Below are 16511 nucleotides of genomic sequence, written 5' to 3'. Positions count from 1 at the left end.
GTGCACCTACAGGTCAGAAGAGGTCATCAGACCTCATTACAGACGGTTGTGAGCCACCATGTGGTTGCTGGGAATTGAACTCAGGACCTCTGGAAGAGCAGTCAGTGCTCTTAACCACTGAGCCACCTCTCCTGCCCCTACTAGTACTTTTGAAAGTGCCTATTACAAACTGTGTTAGAAAATGTGTAAAATGCTAATTAATACTTAATCAAACTTTTGTTTGTTAGGTTTTGTTAGGTACTGGTCTTCAAAAAAAAACCTCAGACATCTACTGAATATAACATTTAACGATGTCTTATTAATTTAAGACTTTTTTTTAAAAAAAATGAGATGTGTCCGCTCCTGGCAGCACCGCCATACTACTTCAAGGAAGACGCTGAGCATTGAAGAACCTCCTTACAGAGTTTGCTTCACATGTGGCTGCCACTGGGCAAGAAACTGCCCTTCCTTCAACTGCTGACAGAATACTGTCCAGCCTGGACCAAGAAAGCACAGGAAGGCAAATGCTGAACTCTGTCAAGACTAGGTAGAGAAGAAGTCCCTCATGACTCACAGAACAATCTGTCAGATGCTCTGGGCCAGTGGCCTGAAGACATGGATGCTCCAAACTTCCAGAAACCCTGGGTGACTGTCCAGGGAGCCAGCAGTCTCTGTCCTTCCTATGCTTTCAGAAGCTGCTTGTTCTGCACTTCCTGTCTCTTTTGAGAACATTTATTCTTCTCAGGTCTCTGATGGGGTTGAAGACTAGATAGCTAAACTCTCACAGTTAAACCTAAATTGTTTAGGATTTAAAAATGTTTTAAGGGTTTTTTTTCATTTGTTTTAGATTTATTTTAGTTATATGAGCAAACTGTTGCAATCTTCAGACACACCAGAAGAGGGCATCAAATCCCCATTACAGATGGTTGTGAGAAGCCATGTGATTGCTGGGAATTGAACTCAGAAACCTCTGGAAGAGCAGTCAGTGCTCTTACCCGCCGAGCCATCTCTCCAGCACTATTTAAGGTTTAAAAAGAGGTAGGTTGATAAGTGTAAGTTTTGATAGAAAGCGATTTGTGTACAGACCTTTGGACTCACCAAGCTTGGATAGAGAGTGGAAAGCTTTCTCCAAGGTTGCCAAATTCAAATAAGTGGACTGGACATTGTGAGTGTGATTGTTACCGGACAGAATATAGTTTATTGATGATGGAAAAACAGCAACTGTTCAGACAAAAGAAGGGAACATTGCAAGATACCTGATCACATTGTGTAGCCCAAGATTGTGAACTTGGAACAGGAAAACCCTGTCTCTGCTTGTGGAGTTGCACAGCCCTGAGAGACGCCTTTAAGCCAAGAGCGTTCTGTTCAGTGTGGACAGGTTGTTGTGGTGCGGCTCAGACTTACACACACCTTTTCTCCAACAGCTTTCTGTAAACGGTGTTAAATAAAATCAACCATAGGTCAAGAGGCAGAGCATGCAATCAGAAGGCAGGGGTGGACATAGGAAAACACAGGAAGTACAAAGGAGGGAGACTGAGGTGGAGGTAACTGAAGGTGTGGAGAAGGAGCTTTCACCTTCTGAAGCCTTGGTAGAGTAGGGAGGTCTTTCTTGGCCTCATTGAGCCAGCAGGTTTTCACCCCAAAATCTGGCCCCTTCATCTTCATTCATAAAATTGAAGGACTGGGATTTTGTTTTTAAAAACAACATACCATGAAAACCAATGTTTTAAGATAGAAACAATGTGTCTCTCCTCCATTTTGACTGATGACCTCATCAGAATATACGCTTCCACATGACTGGCAACAATCTTTACTATGGTTAAAGAGTACACGCCCTGTGAGTTCAGGATCATCTTCAGATGACCACTTGCCACAAAACAATAACCATAAAACTTCTCTGTTCTAGTGAGCTTTCTGTATCATTGTATCACTTTGTAGACTAAAGAAGCACCAACCAGACTCAAGGATTTCTGATTGGCATACACTTTTGTATGAAGATAACAATTTAAGGATACATTTGTTACAATGTACTATATTTGTGACTCAACTCTGGTTTAGAATATAGTGTATGTAATTATAAAAACTTAAGATTTTGAATGTCTACTTGGCTTATCAAAAGCTGGTTTAAGATGTGTGTCTAAACTCCTCCGCCTTTGCTAACTGCTGAGCACCAAGCTGCTATAAAGTGTAGATAAGCACAACACACGCTAGATGAATAAGGTAGGCACTTCATTCTAAAATTTTATGTTATATGAGCATTATATGCATTCATGCCTTTGCGATTGTGACAGACCCCTGGAACCATAGTTACAGACCATCGTGAGCTGCGGTGTGGTTGTAGGGATTTGAACTCAGGACCTCTGGAAGAGCAGCCAGTGCTCTTCACTTCTGAGTCATCTCTCAACCAGTTATATTTGATAACAAATAAGGGATACTGATTAATATGTTATACATCTCTAAGGCCTATTCAGCGTCACTGTGACATTTGTGTAGCTGTGTGTCCTTGTTCACCTTGTTGGGCTTTAGCTATTGGAGAAACTGAGTCATACAAAAACTGTGGTGACCTATACTGGTATGTGATAAAAGCAAGATATAATCTCTTATGGACTGAAGGTTATGATATTTATGGTTTATTTGGATGATAAAAGAGTTTCACCTCAACTTACAAAGGCTGAAACTTAACAGAGACAAAGTTGCAAAATCTGAATCTTAGAAAGTTACCGACTTATTGTAAATTGTTGAGGACAATTAACAATGCACGTCAAGAACAGGAACACGGTTTATTAAGCTCCTGTGTATGTTTCCAAAGTTAAGCACAAACAAGTTACAAGAAACAAGAGAAGTTTGTTCAGGTCAGACATCCTTACTATTACAGTCCTGAAAACATTAAGACGTTGGAAAACTGATGCTGCCCTGGGTCCTCTGCCTGCACTGAAATCAAGACTCCCAGAGTGGAACCTTCAGTGATTGTCCAGGTAAGGGAGAAATCTGTCATTTTTAAGAGATTTGGAAACTGCTTGGTCTGTACTTCCTGCTTACTAAGGAGAAAATCATGCTCCCCAGAGCTCTGATGGTGTTGACTAGGGAGAGTTTTGTACAGTTTAGCCGCAAGCAACAACACGGGCTTCAGGTGCTCCTCAGTTCTCTCCCTGTGTAAACATCATAGGCCACTTTCCTAGAGTTGCTACTGTGTCCAGACACTGATCACATTGTTGCGAGATTCTAAGAAGAATAAATCCACTCCACAGATTTCAATGCAACTTTTTACTATCCCTTTTTGTAAAGGAAGCTATTTTATAACGATTGCTCTCAGTAACCAACCACCTGCCTCTTGTGGTGAGTAATTGGATAGAATAAACTTCGAAGTTTCTGTAGGTTCTAAGGATATGAAAGCTTAAGTTGCAAGACTCTTAAAACTGTGCTTTGAGATCTGTGGATGTGACTTATAAAGGTCAGAAAAACTGCTTTAACTGTAATTTATAAAGGTCTAAGGAGGTGTTTTAAGGTGTGCAAATGCAATTGTAAAGGTCTAAGAAAGTGATTTAAGGTATATGTAAAAATGAAAAACGTTTCATATTTCTTCCTTATCTATGCTATTGTTATATTTAGGCCTAGAAAGCTCAGAGTTTAAAATTCATCAATGGAGTTGGGATGAGTTATTGACCTAACTATGATAAACTGCGATTGCTATTACAGTCACAAGCTCAAGATTATGAATTTCCTATGGTATGCTATACTTCTAAGTACAGACTAAAAGTGCTTCTCACTGAGCTAAAAAATGCCTGTTCAATCTGTATACACCCAGTGTTCTGGAGAGAGGAAAGAGTTCTCACGCTTTTTACGCCAAGTCATTTTGGGGTCCCATGCTTTTACTACAACTCAAAGGCGTGAGACTGCTGCCTTTTCTACAATGTGACATTCAGGACAGATTACACAGTAGTATGTTAGCATGTCTAAAATTTATCTCATTTTGTAAACTTAAAAAAATCTTCTAAGCTTTGAAGAATCTACCTAAATCCACCTTTCATGGGTCAAATGGATTCCAGATAAGTACTGTTGATCAACATCCTGTTTATTCTCCTGCCTATTCAGTTTATTCCCAAGGGTGGGGTTTCCTCCTCCTCTCTGAGATCTTGGGATGCCCCACCCCCAACTAATGAGCCTAAAAGTTTCAAAGGATCACCTAAGGAAAAAATTTCTTCTAATCTCCTTAACTTTACCTTCTGATCCTTATCTATACAGATGTGCTTCAGGGAAATGCTAGCTCCAGGTGTTTCCTCAAAGTCCGGGTGCCACACAGCTTCAAAGCACCTGCCCCATGATGGTTCAACTTAAAGATGAGTCTGCATTCCTCAGCTGCAGATGGCCCTGCAGAGCCTGGACAGTGAGGGGACAGTCTCCTGTATTTGAACCTCCCCAGCTTCCCAGCTTTCTTGGGTCCTCGGAGATATTGCCATACCCCAGAGAGCAGGAGGCAGTCTAAAGAGTTGATGACCCTGTGAGGCCTCATGGATCACCCCTTCCTATTTTCTCACTGTACAGAGTAAATAAGAGGAGGGGATGTCTGTAACCAACAACCACCCACGTTCCAGAACCAGCCTGCTCTCAGACCCTCAGTGTCAGAAGCCACATCACCTGTGGCCACAAGTAGTGCACCCTTATCCTGCCCAGGTCTTCGAAGGCGGCTCTTTTTCTCTTCCATGCCCACCCCCAATAAATCTCTCACATGAAGCCTGTTCTGTGCTGTGATCTTTGCAACATCCCTTAGCCCTCTGATCCATGCAAGAACTCTAAGAAGCCTCCCAGGGTCACCCTGAATGTTTGCCCAGCTGGGCAGGTGTCTGGTGGAGCAGGACCTGAAGCTGCATGAAGTCTGAGCAAAGACGGAAAATGTAAATGGACAAAGAGTGGAAGGGTGCTTCTTCTCATTCCTCTTTTAATACTGTCTGTCTGTCTGTCTGTCAGTCAGTCTGTCCGTGTGTCCCATGTGCTGGTATGTGTGTATGTATGCGTCCATGTATGTATATATGTCTGCACGTATATACGTAGGTTTGCATGTATGTACATATGTATGCATGCATGTACATATGCATATAAATGTATGCATGTATGTATGCATGTACATATGTGTGCATATATGCATGTATGTGTGCATATATGTATGTATGTATATCTGTCTCTGTATGTATCTATATCTATATCTATATCTATCTATCTATCTATCTGTCTATCTATCTATCTATCTATCTATCTATCTACCTATCTATCCTACCTCTCCTCAATCCCTCCAAAATCAGATTGACGTGCTCTGAGGGAAGAAAATGTCCCTATTTCTCCCCTTCCCCCACTTGCTCTGACTTTATCAGTCTCTCCTGTGATTATATCAGCAGCAGCAGCCAAAAGGCAGGGGACAGACAAGTCCTCAGGACTGAGGGGCAGGGATGAGCTGGGAACCCCCCCTTCTTTGCATTCCAACTGTTGTTTACCTTGGGTCCTCCATCCAGAGGGTAGGTCAGGGGGAGGAGCTCATCCACATTCTCCTCCCTCAGCTCTCCCTGGGCGACCCTGCACCAGGAAGCCATGCTGTTTGCATTTTGTCAACCTGACACAAACCGATGGGGATTTGGGAAGAGGATCCTGAGTAGAGAAAATGCCTCCATCCAGGCTACCTTTAGAAAAGTCTATGAGGCATTTTGAAAATTATTATTAACGATGAATATGGAAGGGCTTAGCCCACTGGAGGTAATCTTGGCTGGTGGTTGTGGATTGTACAAGAAAACAGGTTGAGCATGCCATGAGGAACAAGGTAGTTAGCAATGGTTCTCATGGTCTCTGCTTCAGCTCCTACCTCTAGAGTCCTGCCTCAAGATCCTGCCCTGAATCTCTTCAATGATGGACTGTGATGTGGAAGTGTAAACGGAAAAAAATCCTTTCTTCCTCCAGTTGCTTTTGGTCATGGGGTCTTATCACAGCAATGGAAACCCTAACACAGAGGTGCACAAGGGCCCTACTCTGCTCCCTGAGTTCTCCTGCCCTTCTCTTGCCCTGGAGCCACAACCTCAGTAGCTCCTAGGATCTGATTCGCTTTGACCTCCAACTGGGTAGCGCGATCTTGGGTTGGTTGTAGAGTCCATGGAGCCTGACTCAGACCTGTCCGGTATCTCGGATGGGGGCGACTGCGCTGCCCATGCTACTCCTGCTGCTGGCGGCTGCCTTGGCCCAAACCCAGACCCTCGCGGGTGAGTGCGGGGTCCGGAGGGAAACCGCCTCTGCGGGAAGGGCGGGGGCGGCACCGGGGAAGCCGAGTCCCCCAGTCGCACAAGAGACCCTTCGCCTCTTCTCCACCCGCGTCCCGAGCCCCAGGCCCTGCTCCCCGCCCGGCCCGCGCACCCGCGCGGGGTCCGGGGAGGAGGTAAGGATCTCATCCCCGCGCCCCACCCAGGCTCACACTCGCTGCGGTATTTCAAAACTGCTGTGTCCCGGCCCGGCTTCGGGGAGCCCGGGTTCATGAAAGTCCGCTACGTGGACGACGCGGAGTTCGTGTGCTTCGACAGCGACGCGGAGAATCCGAGATAAGAGCCTCGGGCGCGGTGGATGGAGCGGCAGGGTCAGGAGTATTGGGAGCGGGAGACGCAGGGAGCCAAGGAAAAGGAGCAGAATTTCCGAGTGAACCTGAGGACCCTGCTTGGCTACTACAACCAGAGCGAGGGCAGTGAGTGACCCCGGGCCGGAGGTCAAGACCCCTCAGCGTCCCGACACGGCCCGGAGACCTTCCAGATCCCAAATCTGAGGGTTCGGGAGCAGAACCCAGTAGGGTTCGCGTTCGGGTTCGGTTTCAGTTTTGAGGAATCCGGGGGTGGGCAGGTGCGCGGGTGGGCGGGGTCAGCGGCCGCATTATGGGAGGGAGGGCGGTGCAGGGCCAGCGGTGCGGGGGCCCACGGTGCAGGGGCGGGGCAAGGGCGGGCAGGCCGGCGGGCGGGCGGGCGGGGCAGGGGCGGGGCAGGGGCGGGGCAGGGGCGGGGCAGGGGCGGGCGGGCTGCGGGGCGGGGGCGGACAGGCGGAGTGGCGGGCCGGCGGGGCAGGGGCGGGGGCGGCAGAGGCTGCATGATGTCTGAGCAAAACGGAAATTGTAAACGTCCAAAGAGTGGAAGGGTGCTTCTTCTCATTCCTCTTTTAATACTGTCTGTCTGTCAGTCTGTCTGTCTGTTTGACTGTCTGTCTGTCTGACTGCCTGTCTGTATGTCTGATGTGTTGGCATGTATGCATGTTGTACGTATGTATATATGCATGTATGTACATATGTATGTATGTTTGTATATATCCGTCTCTATGTGTATCTATATCTAACTATCTGTCAATCTGTCTATCTTTCTATCTATCTATCTACCTATCCTACCTACCTCTCCTCAATCCCTCCAAAATCAGATTGGCCTGCTCTGAGGGAAGAAAATGTCCCTATTTCTCCCCTCCCCCCACTTGCTCTGACTTTATCAGTCTCTCCTGTGATTATATCAGCAGCAGCAGCCAAAAGGCAGGGGACAGACAAGTCCTCAGGACTGAGGGGCAGGGATGAGCTGGGAACCCACCCCTTCTTTGCATTCCAACTGTTGTTTACCTTGGGTCCTCCATCCAGAGGGTAGGTCAGGGGGAGGAGCTCATCCACATTCTCCTCCCTCAGCTCTCACTGGGCGACCCTGCACCAGGAAGCCATGCTGTCTGCATTTTGTCAACCTGACACAAACCAAGACAGATTTGGGAAGAGGATCCTGAGAAGAGAAAAAGCCTCCATCCAGGGCCGCCTTTAGGAAAGTCTATGAGGCATTTTGAAAATTATTATTAACGATGAATATGGAAGGGCTTAGCCCACTGGAGGTAATCTTGGCTGGTGGTCGTGGATTGTATAAGAAAACAGGTTGAGCTGCCATGAGGAACGAGGTAGTTAGCGATGGTTCTCATGGTCTCTGCTTCAGCTCCTACCTCTAGAGTCCTGCCTCAAGATCCTGCCCTGAATCTCTTCAATGATGGACTGTGATGTGGAAGTGGAAACTGAAATAAATCCTTTCTTCCTCAAGTTGCTTTTGGTCATGGGGTCTTACCACAGCAATGGAAACCATCACTAACACAGAGGTGCACAAGGGCCTTTCTCTGCTCCCTGCGTTCACCACCTTCTCCTGCAGCACAACCCTGCTCTTTCCTTGCCTTGGAGCCACAACCCTCTTTACAGCTTGTAGGTGTAAAATTATAAGAAATGCTGTCTCTTACCCTGCACTAGATCAGGCACCGTAGTGTCCCAAGATACCTGGTAGACATCTTCATCTCAGTCAGCAAAGCGTCTCACCCGCTCTGCTCCATCCCGTATCACACTGCTGATGGCTACTTTCTGATCCTGGCAGCAATCTCTCTTCTAGCCATCTAGTTGCCAAAGCAGGTTGCCACCAAGCCAGAAATACACAACCCAGCTTCATTGTGGGTTAGCAAGTCTAGCCACCACACACTCTCTTGAACTTAAATGGCCACATGAAAGAACACACAACACAATGACCTCTGATCCAATTGATAAGATAGAGTTTGCTCATCTAGATATACAAAGCCCTGTACACATCCATCCCTTAAGAACAGTCATAACAACCTGTAAATGTGCAGAGAGAATCCTAACATCTGCCTCCATGTTCTCTCCACTGCCTCTCTCCTTCCTTGTTCCAGTCTCCTCCTCTCTACAACCTTTCTCCTTCCTTCTAGTCTAATGACAGGCCTAGTTCTATCTGGTACCGCCTTCAACTGCATAATGACATCGTGCTATAACAGCTCCAAGGGATCTGATTGCCTCTGACCTCCCATTGGGTAGTGCCATCTAGGGCTGGTTATAAAGTCCACGCAGCCCACAGGACACAGACGCGTCCAGGATCTCAGATGGAGCGATGGCACCGCGGATGCTGATCTTGCTTGTGGCGGCCACCCTGGCACTGACCGAGACCCGCGCAGGTGAGTGCGGGGTCTGGAGGGAAATGGCCTCTGCGGGGAGGGGCGGGGGCGGCACCCGGGAAGCCCGGTCCCCGCGTCAGTCACCAGACCCCCGCCCCTTCGCCACCGGCGTCCGGATCCCCGCGCCCTGCTCCCCGCCCAGCCCGTGCAACCGCCGGGCGTCCCAGGAGGAGGTCAGGGTCTCACCGCGCGTCGCCCCCGGCTCACACTCGCTGCGGTATTTCCACACCGCCGTGTCCCGGCCCGGCCTCGGGGAGCCCCGGTTCATCTCTGTCGGCTACGTGGACGACACGCAGTTCGTGCGCTTCGACAGCGACGCGGAGAATCCGAGGATGGAGCCGCGGGCCCGGTGGATGGAACGGGAGGGGCCGGAGTATTGGGAGAGGCAGACACGGATCGCCAAGGGAAAGGAGCGGGACTACCGAGTGAGCCTGAGGAACCTGCTAGGCTACTACAACCAGAGCGAGGGCGGTGAGTGACCCTGGGTCGGAGGTCACGACCCCTCCGCGTCCCCACACCGCCGGGGACTTCCAGGTCCCAAGTCCGAGGTTCAGGAGCAAAACGGACCCGGGCCGGTTTCCCTTTCAGTTTGGAAGGGTCCGGGGGCGGGAGAGGGCGGGGCGGGGCCCGGTCTGACCGCGGGGTCCCGCAGGCTCTCACACCATCCAGAGGATGTATGGCTGTGACCTGGGGACGGACTGGAGCCTCCTCCGCGGGTATGAGCAGCACGCCTACGATGGCCGCGATTACATCGCCCTGAACGAAGACCTGAAGACGTGGACAGCGGCGGACTTTGCCGCCCGGATCACCCGGAACAAGTGGGATCAGGCAGGTGTTGCAGATTATTACAAAGCCTACCTGCAGGGCACGTGTGTGGAGTGGCTCCGCAGATACCTGGATCACGGGAAGGAGGCGCTGCTGCGCTCAGGTGCGGGGGCCGCGGGCTTCTCCTCCCTCTGCCCTCGGGCTGGGTCTCAGTCCTGGGGAAGAAGAAACCCTCAGCTGGGTGATGCCCCTGTCTCAGAGGGGAGACAGTGTCCCTGGGTCTCCTGATCCCTCATCACAGTGACTGCACTGCCTCTCCCAGGGCCCAGGCTTCTCTCTGGAGAGCTCTGAGTCCCTCTCAGGAGGGAAGGAGAGAATTTCCCCACTTAACAGCAGGGCCTCCCTGCTGTCAGCCATGGCCTCTCCCAGGCCAGGTTCTCTGCCCACCCCCACTCTCTGAGGACACTGACTCCTGTCCTGCTGAGTGTGTCAGCCCTTACACCTCAGGACCAGAGGTCTCCTTTACCTCATAGGAGACATGGACTCCACTACACTAGGCTGGTTCCCCCAGTTTCTAGGTCTTTCCAAAGAACACATTCTCACAGATCCCTCCTTGATGTGGGGTTTGCCTCTCTTCCACACCCCATTTCTCTCTATTCCCACAGAGGAGAATGGTCCCATGAGCCCTTATGGGGTACCCCAGAGGAACATAAATTGTGGGATTTCTTTTTCTTTTTTCTTTTTTTCTCTTTTTCTTATCTTTTACTTTCTTTTTTCTTTCCTTTTTTTTTGAAGGCATTATTTTGCTTCCAGTCAGGTTTTCTCTGCAAACACACATTAAATCAATTATTTTCCATTCCCTCTTTTGTTCTGTGACCACCCATCTCATGCTATAGAACATCACATAAGGACGGCCATGTTGACCCACTGGCTCATGTGGATTCCCTCTTAGCTTCTGAGTCTCTCAGGAAAATGTGCAGTTCTGTGCTGAGGGGACCAGCTCTCCCTGCAGGTCACTAGTGAGATGACAGTTGAAGTGTCAGACACACAGTTCAGTGTCATCCTTGATTTAACTGTGTCCTGTGTAGTCTTCAGTTTGTCTTGTTAACTGTGTGATTTCTTAAATCTTCTACACAGATCCCCCAAAGGCACATGTGACCCTTCACCCCAGACCTGAAGGTGATGTCACCCTGAGGTGCTGGGCCCTGGGCTTCTACCCTGCTGACATCACCCTGACCTGGCAGTTGAATGGGGAGGACCTGACGCAGGACATGGAGCTTGTGGAGACCAGGCCTGCAGGGGATGGAACCTTCCAGAAGTGGGCATCTGTGGTGGTGCCTCTTGGGAAAGAGCAGAAGTACACATGCCTTGTAGAACATGAGGGGCTGCCTGAGCCGCTTACCCAGAGATGGGGTAATGAGGGTGTGGATGCAGATCTGGGGTCAGGAAACGCTGGACCCTTCTGCAGACCCTGAGCTTGTCAGGGCTGAGGGCTGGGGTCATGACCCCCACGTTCATTTCCTGTACCTGTCCTTCCCAGAGGCTCCTCCAGGCACTGACTCCAACATGGAAACCAATGTTATTTATGTTGTCCTTGGAGCTGTGGCCATGATTGGAGCTGTGGCCATGATTGGAGCTGTGGTGGCTGTTGTGAGGAGGAGGAGGAGGAAGAGAAACACAGGTAGGAACAGGCAGGGTCCGTTTCCCCTCAGCTTCCTTTAGAAGAATGCTCTGCTAATTAGTGGGAAACACAGTCACATCCCTCATTGCTGCTGTCTCAACTGGGTCCTCTGTCAGTTCTGGAAACTTCCTCCTGTCAAGACCTTCCTTGAACTCTCACAGCTTTTCTTCTCACAGGTGGGAAAGGAGACTATGCCCCTGCTCCAGGTTAGTGTGGGGGCAGGAGTGTCCCTGAGGGTATTGGAGTGAAGCTGGAGATGTTGGGAGCTCTGGGAATCCATAGTAGTTCCTCCATAGAAATCTTCTGGGGGCCTGAGATGTACGGTGATATGAATCCATACATATGCATATACTATACAGAAACACACACACATACACACACACACACACACACACACACACACACACACATACATATACATGTGTTTTGTTTTACCCTAGGCAGGGACAGCTGCCAGAGCTCTGATGTGTCCCTCGCAGATTGTAAAGGTGACTCTGGGGTCTGACTGGGGAGGGGTAATGTGGATTGGGTTTCAGGGACTCCCAGAATCCTCTGTGAGTGGAGGGTTGTTGGGCTGTTGTCTTCACAGTGATGGTCTGTGACTCTCATTCTCTAGCATGAAGACAGCTGCCTGGAGTGGACTGAGTGACAGACGATGTGTTCAGGTCTCTCCTGTGACATCCAGAGCCCTCAGTTCTCTTTAGACACCAGTGTCTGAAGTTCCCTGTGATTCTATGGCTTCAGTGTGAAGAACTGTGGAGCCCAGCCCGCCCTGCACACCAGGACCCTGTCCCTGTGCTGCCTGTGTTCCCTACCAAGGCCAACCTTCCTGGTCCAGCCTAGGAGGGTGTGTTTGTGTGTGTGTGTGTGTGTGTGTGTGTGTGTGTGTGTGTGTGTGTGTGTGTGTGTATGTGTCTGTCACATCTTTATCTTGTGAGCTCCATGCTGTGCTGAGTCGCAGCTCCTCACTTCACACTGAGGATAAGGATCTGTGTGTGAACTTGAATGTTCACATCCTTGACCTCAGACTCGATTGCTTGTTGATTTAATGGATTGAGACTATTTAGAGGTTTGGGGTTTTTTTTTCCTTTTAAATAAATGGTATATGGAGAAGCTTCCAGAATCTGTGTCACTAAACTGCGTGTGTCTGGTGGCACAGGAGGAGGCTGTGGCAGCCGAGTGTGAACAGGGCTGTGCCCAGGTGAGCTCAGTCAGTTCTTGTCTGTGATGAGGTGGGGCCTGGGCTTGCCATCCACTTGATTTAGCTACTAATGAAGCAGTCAGGAAGCTGCCTTCAGTACCCTGTGTAGCCATGCTACTGTGGTGATTTCTGCTTCTCCCTTCCAGTGTCTTTCCCCAGGGTTCACAGGGGCTTTGAATTACTTTGCTCTTTCCCCCCTTTCCTGATTTATAAGAGGCCATTACCAACTTTGTTTTTTGTCATTGACTTGTGGATTATCTCCATTGGTAGACATATGCTGTATTACTACTTGGAATGCTATTGGTCATTTTGTGACCCAGGACTGCCTGTCCTCAGAAGCTGCTGTGGGTTTATCCCTGTCTCCTGAAAATGGCTGTCTCCTCTGAGCATCCTTCCCTTTCCCAGGTTGACCTGACCACCCTCTGACCCAGGTCCTTCCTTTCTTTCTCCCTAGGTGAAACTCCCTCTCTCTGTTTCAGTCACTGGGAATGAACCTAGTTCTCCCTTTTCTGTGTTTGACATTTTTCAAGCTTTTCTGCCTCTATGCTAATTTCTCTAGCTGCATAGCCAACTCTGCTACTTCTCAGAAGAGAGAGAACCCTGCTGTTTTCCTTTTTTGTCCTCCTCCATGTTTTGAATCCCAAGCTTCTCCATTTCTTCCTGTATTTATCCCAGTTCCTCAGTCAAGTCTTTCCTCCTTTTTATAAACAATAGCCCCAAATGAGGGAGAGTGGAAAAGAAAACTGTTGGGGAAATCCATGCAGGGCATGGCCCAAGAAAAGCTTCAGCAAACACATTGTTGGCTTTTTGAAACAAAGTATCCATTCCTTTTCCCCTGCCTTTTGTTCTAAGGAACTTGAAATAAACCCGCCCATTCTGCATCGCCCCACATTTGGCACCACTTGTCATTGTTGCTTTTTTTTTTTTTTTTTTTTTTGAGCTGGGGACCGAACCCAGGGCCTTGTGCTTGCTAGGCAAGCGCTCTACCACTGAGCTAAATCCCCAACCCCTTGGCACCACTTGTCAAATGTTCATTTTATTTTCAAATAATGCTCAGTTCTGTACACCCTAAGCTGTTAGCTGCAAATTCCATCAAAGGTGCAGCAAATCGCTTCTTTCTGCCCCAGCCTGCAGTGATATGCCCCGACAAGAGCTGTCAAAACTTGAGGTTCCTATCCTAATGGCAGAGGCCATGACATCTCCTGAGCCTGCCACCATCCCAGGAGTTGTCCATGTTTGGGCATTGCCTTTCCTGCCTCAGCCTACTACTGTCATGAGGAGCCATTCACAATGGTGACACCTTTCCTCCTCACCTACAGTCTTGGTACCATACCACTCAAGGAACTGTCCCATAGGAGTTGCATCTCCATAGTGACAGCACCTCCTCTCCTGCCTTGCCCAGCAGCTCAACAGAGATGGTGCTGTAATGTTATATTGTTCTCAGCCCTACTTTAATGTGGTCTCTTAAATGCTTTAACCTCCCTTCAAGCCCACAACCCACTAAAGGTAGTGGAAAAGAAAGGGTATTAGGATACGGGGGAAATGGATCTGTTTAGGAATTGATCTGTGGAGCAAGTTTCCTCTGTGTTGTCAGGAAATCAGCAGTTCAGTTCACAGGTCAGTTCATTAGTGTCCAGATAGCAGCAGTGGTAGCATGACCTTGCAGAAACAGCTAGACCTCAGACAAATTGGCATGGGTCAGCAGGAGGGACTGGGATCAGCAGAGACACCAGGAGAAGTTCTTTAGCAAACTTCTGTCAGGGAAGAGCAGATCAGTGAAGACAGGAGACCAAGAAGCATTACAAAGAGAGCTATGCAAGCAATCCAAGCTTCCTGTCACTGTCCATTGTATCCCATTTATTCTCCCTCCAAACTTCGCATGTCCTCCATAAGTCTTGCCTCACCAAGTGTCTTGCCTTAGCCTATGAGTTTATCTTAGCTAAACTTCACATAAGTCTGTATCATTCACAGATTGACATCACTCTGCCAATCAGCCCAGTCCACAGAAGCAGCAAGCAGCCGCCAGCACACCACCAGGACATATCTGGTGCATTTCTCTCTATGGAATCAGAACTAGTGGAGCTCCACAAAGCAATGTAAAGTGAACCAACCCCTGTGTGTCATAATCAAATAATCCTACATCATGGCTCCTTTCCCATCCTTGCTTTAGCAGAATGTCCTTTCACTTGTGTCTGCTTCAGGAAAGCACTCCTTCACATGTTTGCCTCAGCAAAATACCATCCACACAAATGACTTTGTAAGGAAACCAAAAGTTTGAGCTTCATGGCACTTCAGAAAAGCTGTGTGCAGCTGAGAAGAACTTCTCACCGGAGGGAAGAGGCTGGATAGGGATGGTACCTGGACATTCCTTGCTGGTCATTGTTTGTCCTGACTTCACAGAAAGAAATGGTGTTCTGGGGGCTTTGTGCCAATTCTGTGGACTCGGGCAAATTGGCAGATTGGAGCCCAAATTTTAGATATGTTAACTGATACAGACTCACATGGAGTTTGTTAAGACAGATTCATGTAGAGTTTTGCTAAGACAGACTCACATGGTGTTTTGCTGAGCTGTGGAAGGACACAGAAATTTTGGAGGGAGTTTAACAAGACGCCATGGATAGTGATGGCGGGCTTGCATAGCTGGCTATGTAATGCTTCATTGGTCTCAAGTATTTGTCTCCACTGGTACCTCAGTTTTTAAGGCTGGCCCTCTTCAGCTGGCCCCATTCTCCCACCATTGGAGCTGCCACTCTGCAGTTCCCTTAGGTGTTCTGGGCCATGGCGCCCCCTACATGCCCTTTGCTCACCTTCCCTTCAGAGCTACCTCTCCCACAGCTCCTCTAGGTTCACCTGGTGTTCAGTGCAGCTTCCTTAGGCCCTGCAGGGCTACTGTGAATTTTCTGGCCTTCCCTCCATCCCTCCACATTCAGAGCTGTAACCCTGCAACTTCCTTAGGCCCTGCTGGGCTACTGTGACTCTTCCTGCCCTCTCCTACCCTCTCATGTTAGAGACCCCTGTAACTTGCAACTCTAACCCTGCAACTCCTCTAGCCCTTTCATGGCTTCTGAGACCCCATTCCCACTTTACTATGAATAAGATCCTTTACGAGAGCTTGGTTCTCATTCCACTTCTGGCTTCTACAAAAGTTCTGGCATCAGGCACCTGGGATCTCCTGGAATCAGCATCAATTTGGACCAATATGCAATAGAGCCTGGTAAGTCTGATTATTTCTTTCCCCAGTGTATGGTTACCCTGATGAAAACCTGTAGTTCCCACTAGGAAAGGACTGGAGAAAGGCTAGCAGTATACATTTTAGATATTTTATAAGGGACTTACTCAGGGTCACCTGGCCATTCATTCATTCAAGGAGTTCTGCATCTGCAAACTGTCTCAAGGTTAGAAACTGATTCATGGGGCGAGATGCTCTTTTGTCACTAGTATGTAGCATTTCTCTCATTTCTTGACAATTTTCCCAATTACATGATCAAAGAAATATTCATTAGGCTTCTGTGGTGATTTGATTAACAATATTTCCTGAGCCTTGGTTGTGCATACCCAGAATCAGGCAGATCTCTGAGTTGGAGACCAGCCTTGGGTACAGAGTGAGTCCCAGGGCAGCCAGGGCTACAGGGAGAGACATGTAGCTGGTCTTTGTTACTTTGTTGGTTCTTTTTTCCCCACCCTTTATCCTCCTTGTTTCACCCCTACGGCTAGAGTTGAAAGAAGGAAAGGAAAGGAGAGAGAGAGAGAGAGAGAGAGAGAGAGAGAGAGAGAGAGAGAGAGAGAGAGCTGTCAATCTAATTCCTTTCCAACAATTCTTCCAGTCTTCCAGCCCAGCCCCTTCTAATGTTTCTTTCAACCCTTCCTCCCTCAATTCCCAACACTGCACTTAAACAGTCCCTT

The 16511-nt window shown here is 48.6% G+C and overlaps 1 protein-coding gene, 1 long non-coding RNA gene and 1 pseudogene across 5 annotated transcripts in view; 2 read left to right on the top strand and 1 right to left on the bottom strand.

The window, feature by feature from the left end:
- LOC147998473 (uncharacterized) overlaps positions 1 to 15685 on the bottom strand; it is a 28522-nt gene extending 12837 nt beyond the window's left edge. Inside the window, exons 1-2 of the long non-coding RNA XR_015645535.1 lie at positions 13629 to 15685; positions 11509 to 13509 (exon numbers count right to left, since the gene is read on the bottom strand). This is a non-coding gene — a long non-coding RNA (uncharacterized LOC147998473). The remainder of the gene's footprint in view (positions 1 to 11508; positions 13510 to 13628) is intronic.
- LOC147998475 (H-2 class I histocompatibility antigen, K-B alpha chain-like) lies at positions 4704 to 6771 on the top strand (annotated as a pseudogene). The gene is made up of 3 exons (XR_015645472.1): positions 4704 to 4816; positions 5821 to 6218; positions 6422 to 6771. The product of XR_015645472.1 is annotated as an H-2 class I histocompatibility antigen, K-B alpha chain-like (transcript).
- On the top strand, positions 8869 to 12527 carry LOC147998474 (RT1 class I histocompatibility antigen, AA alpha chain-like). Of its 3 annotated transcripts, none has more exons than XM_087598500.1 (7): positions 8869 to 9432; positions 9614 to 9889; positions 10864 to 11139; positions 11267 to 11407; positions 11584 to 11613; positions 11848 to 11895; positions 12024 to 12527. In XM_087598500.1, exons 1-7 carry the CDS (start codon positions 8898 to 8900, stop codon positions 12026 to 12028), a joined length of 1311 nt encoding a protein of 436 aa, XP_087454626.1. In that variant the 5' UTR covers positions 8869 to 8897; the 3' UTR covers positions 12029 to 12527. The 3 variants fall into 3 exon arrangements, with proteins under 3 accessions (XP_087454626.1, XP_087454625.1, XP_087454624.1); XM_087598499.1 differs by having other exon boundaries at positions 11569 to 11613; XM_087598498.1 differs by having other exon boundaries at positions 11997 to 12028.
- Positions 15686 to 16511: the final 826 nt, after the last annotated feature.

This window comes from Rattus norvegicus, chromosome 20 (genome assembly GCF_021556685.1).
Source record: "Rattus norvegicus strain SHRSP/BbbUtx chromosome 20, alternate assembly SHRSP_T2T, whole genome shotgun sequence".
NCBI classification, from domain to species: domain Eukaryota; kingdom Metazoa; phylum Chordata; class Mammalia; order Rodentia; family Muridae; genus Rattus; species Rattus norvegicus.
The sequence above is the reverse complement of the archived record's forward strand: the minus strand, read 5'-3'. Positions and strand labels throughout refer to the sequence as shown.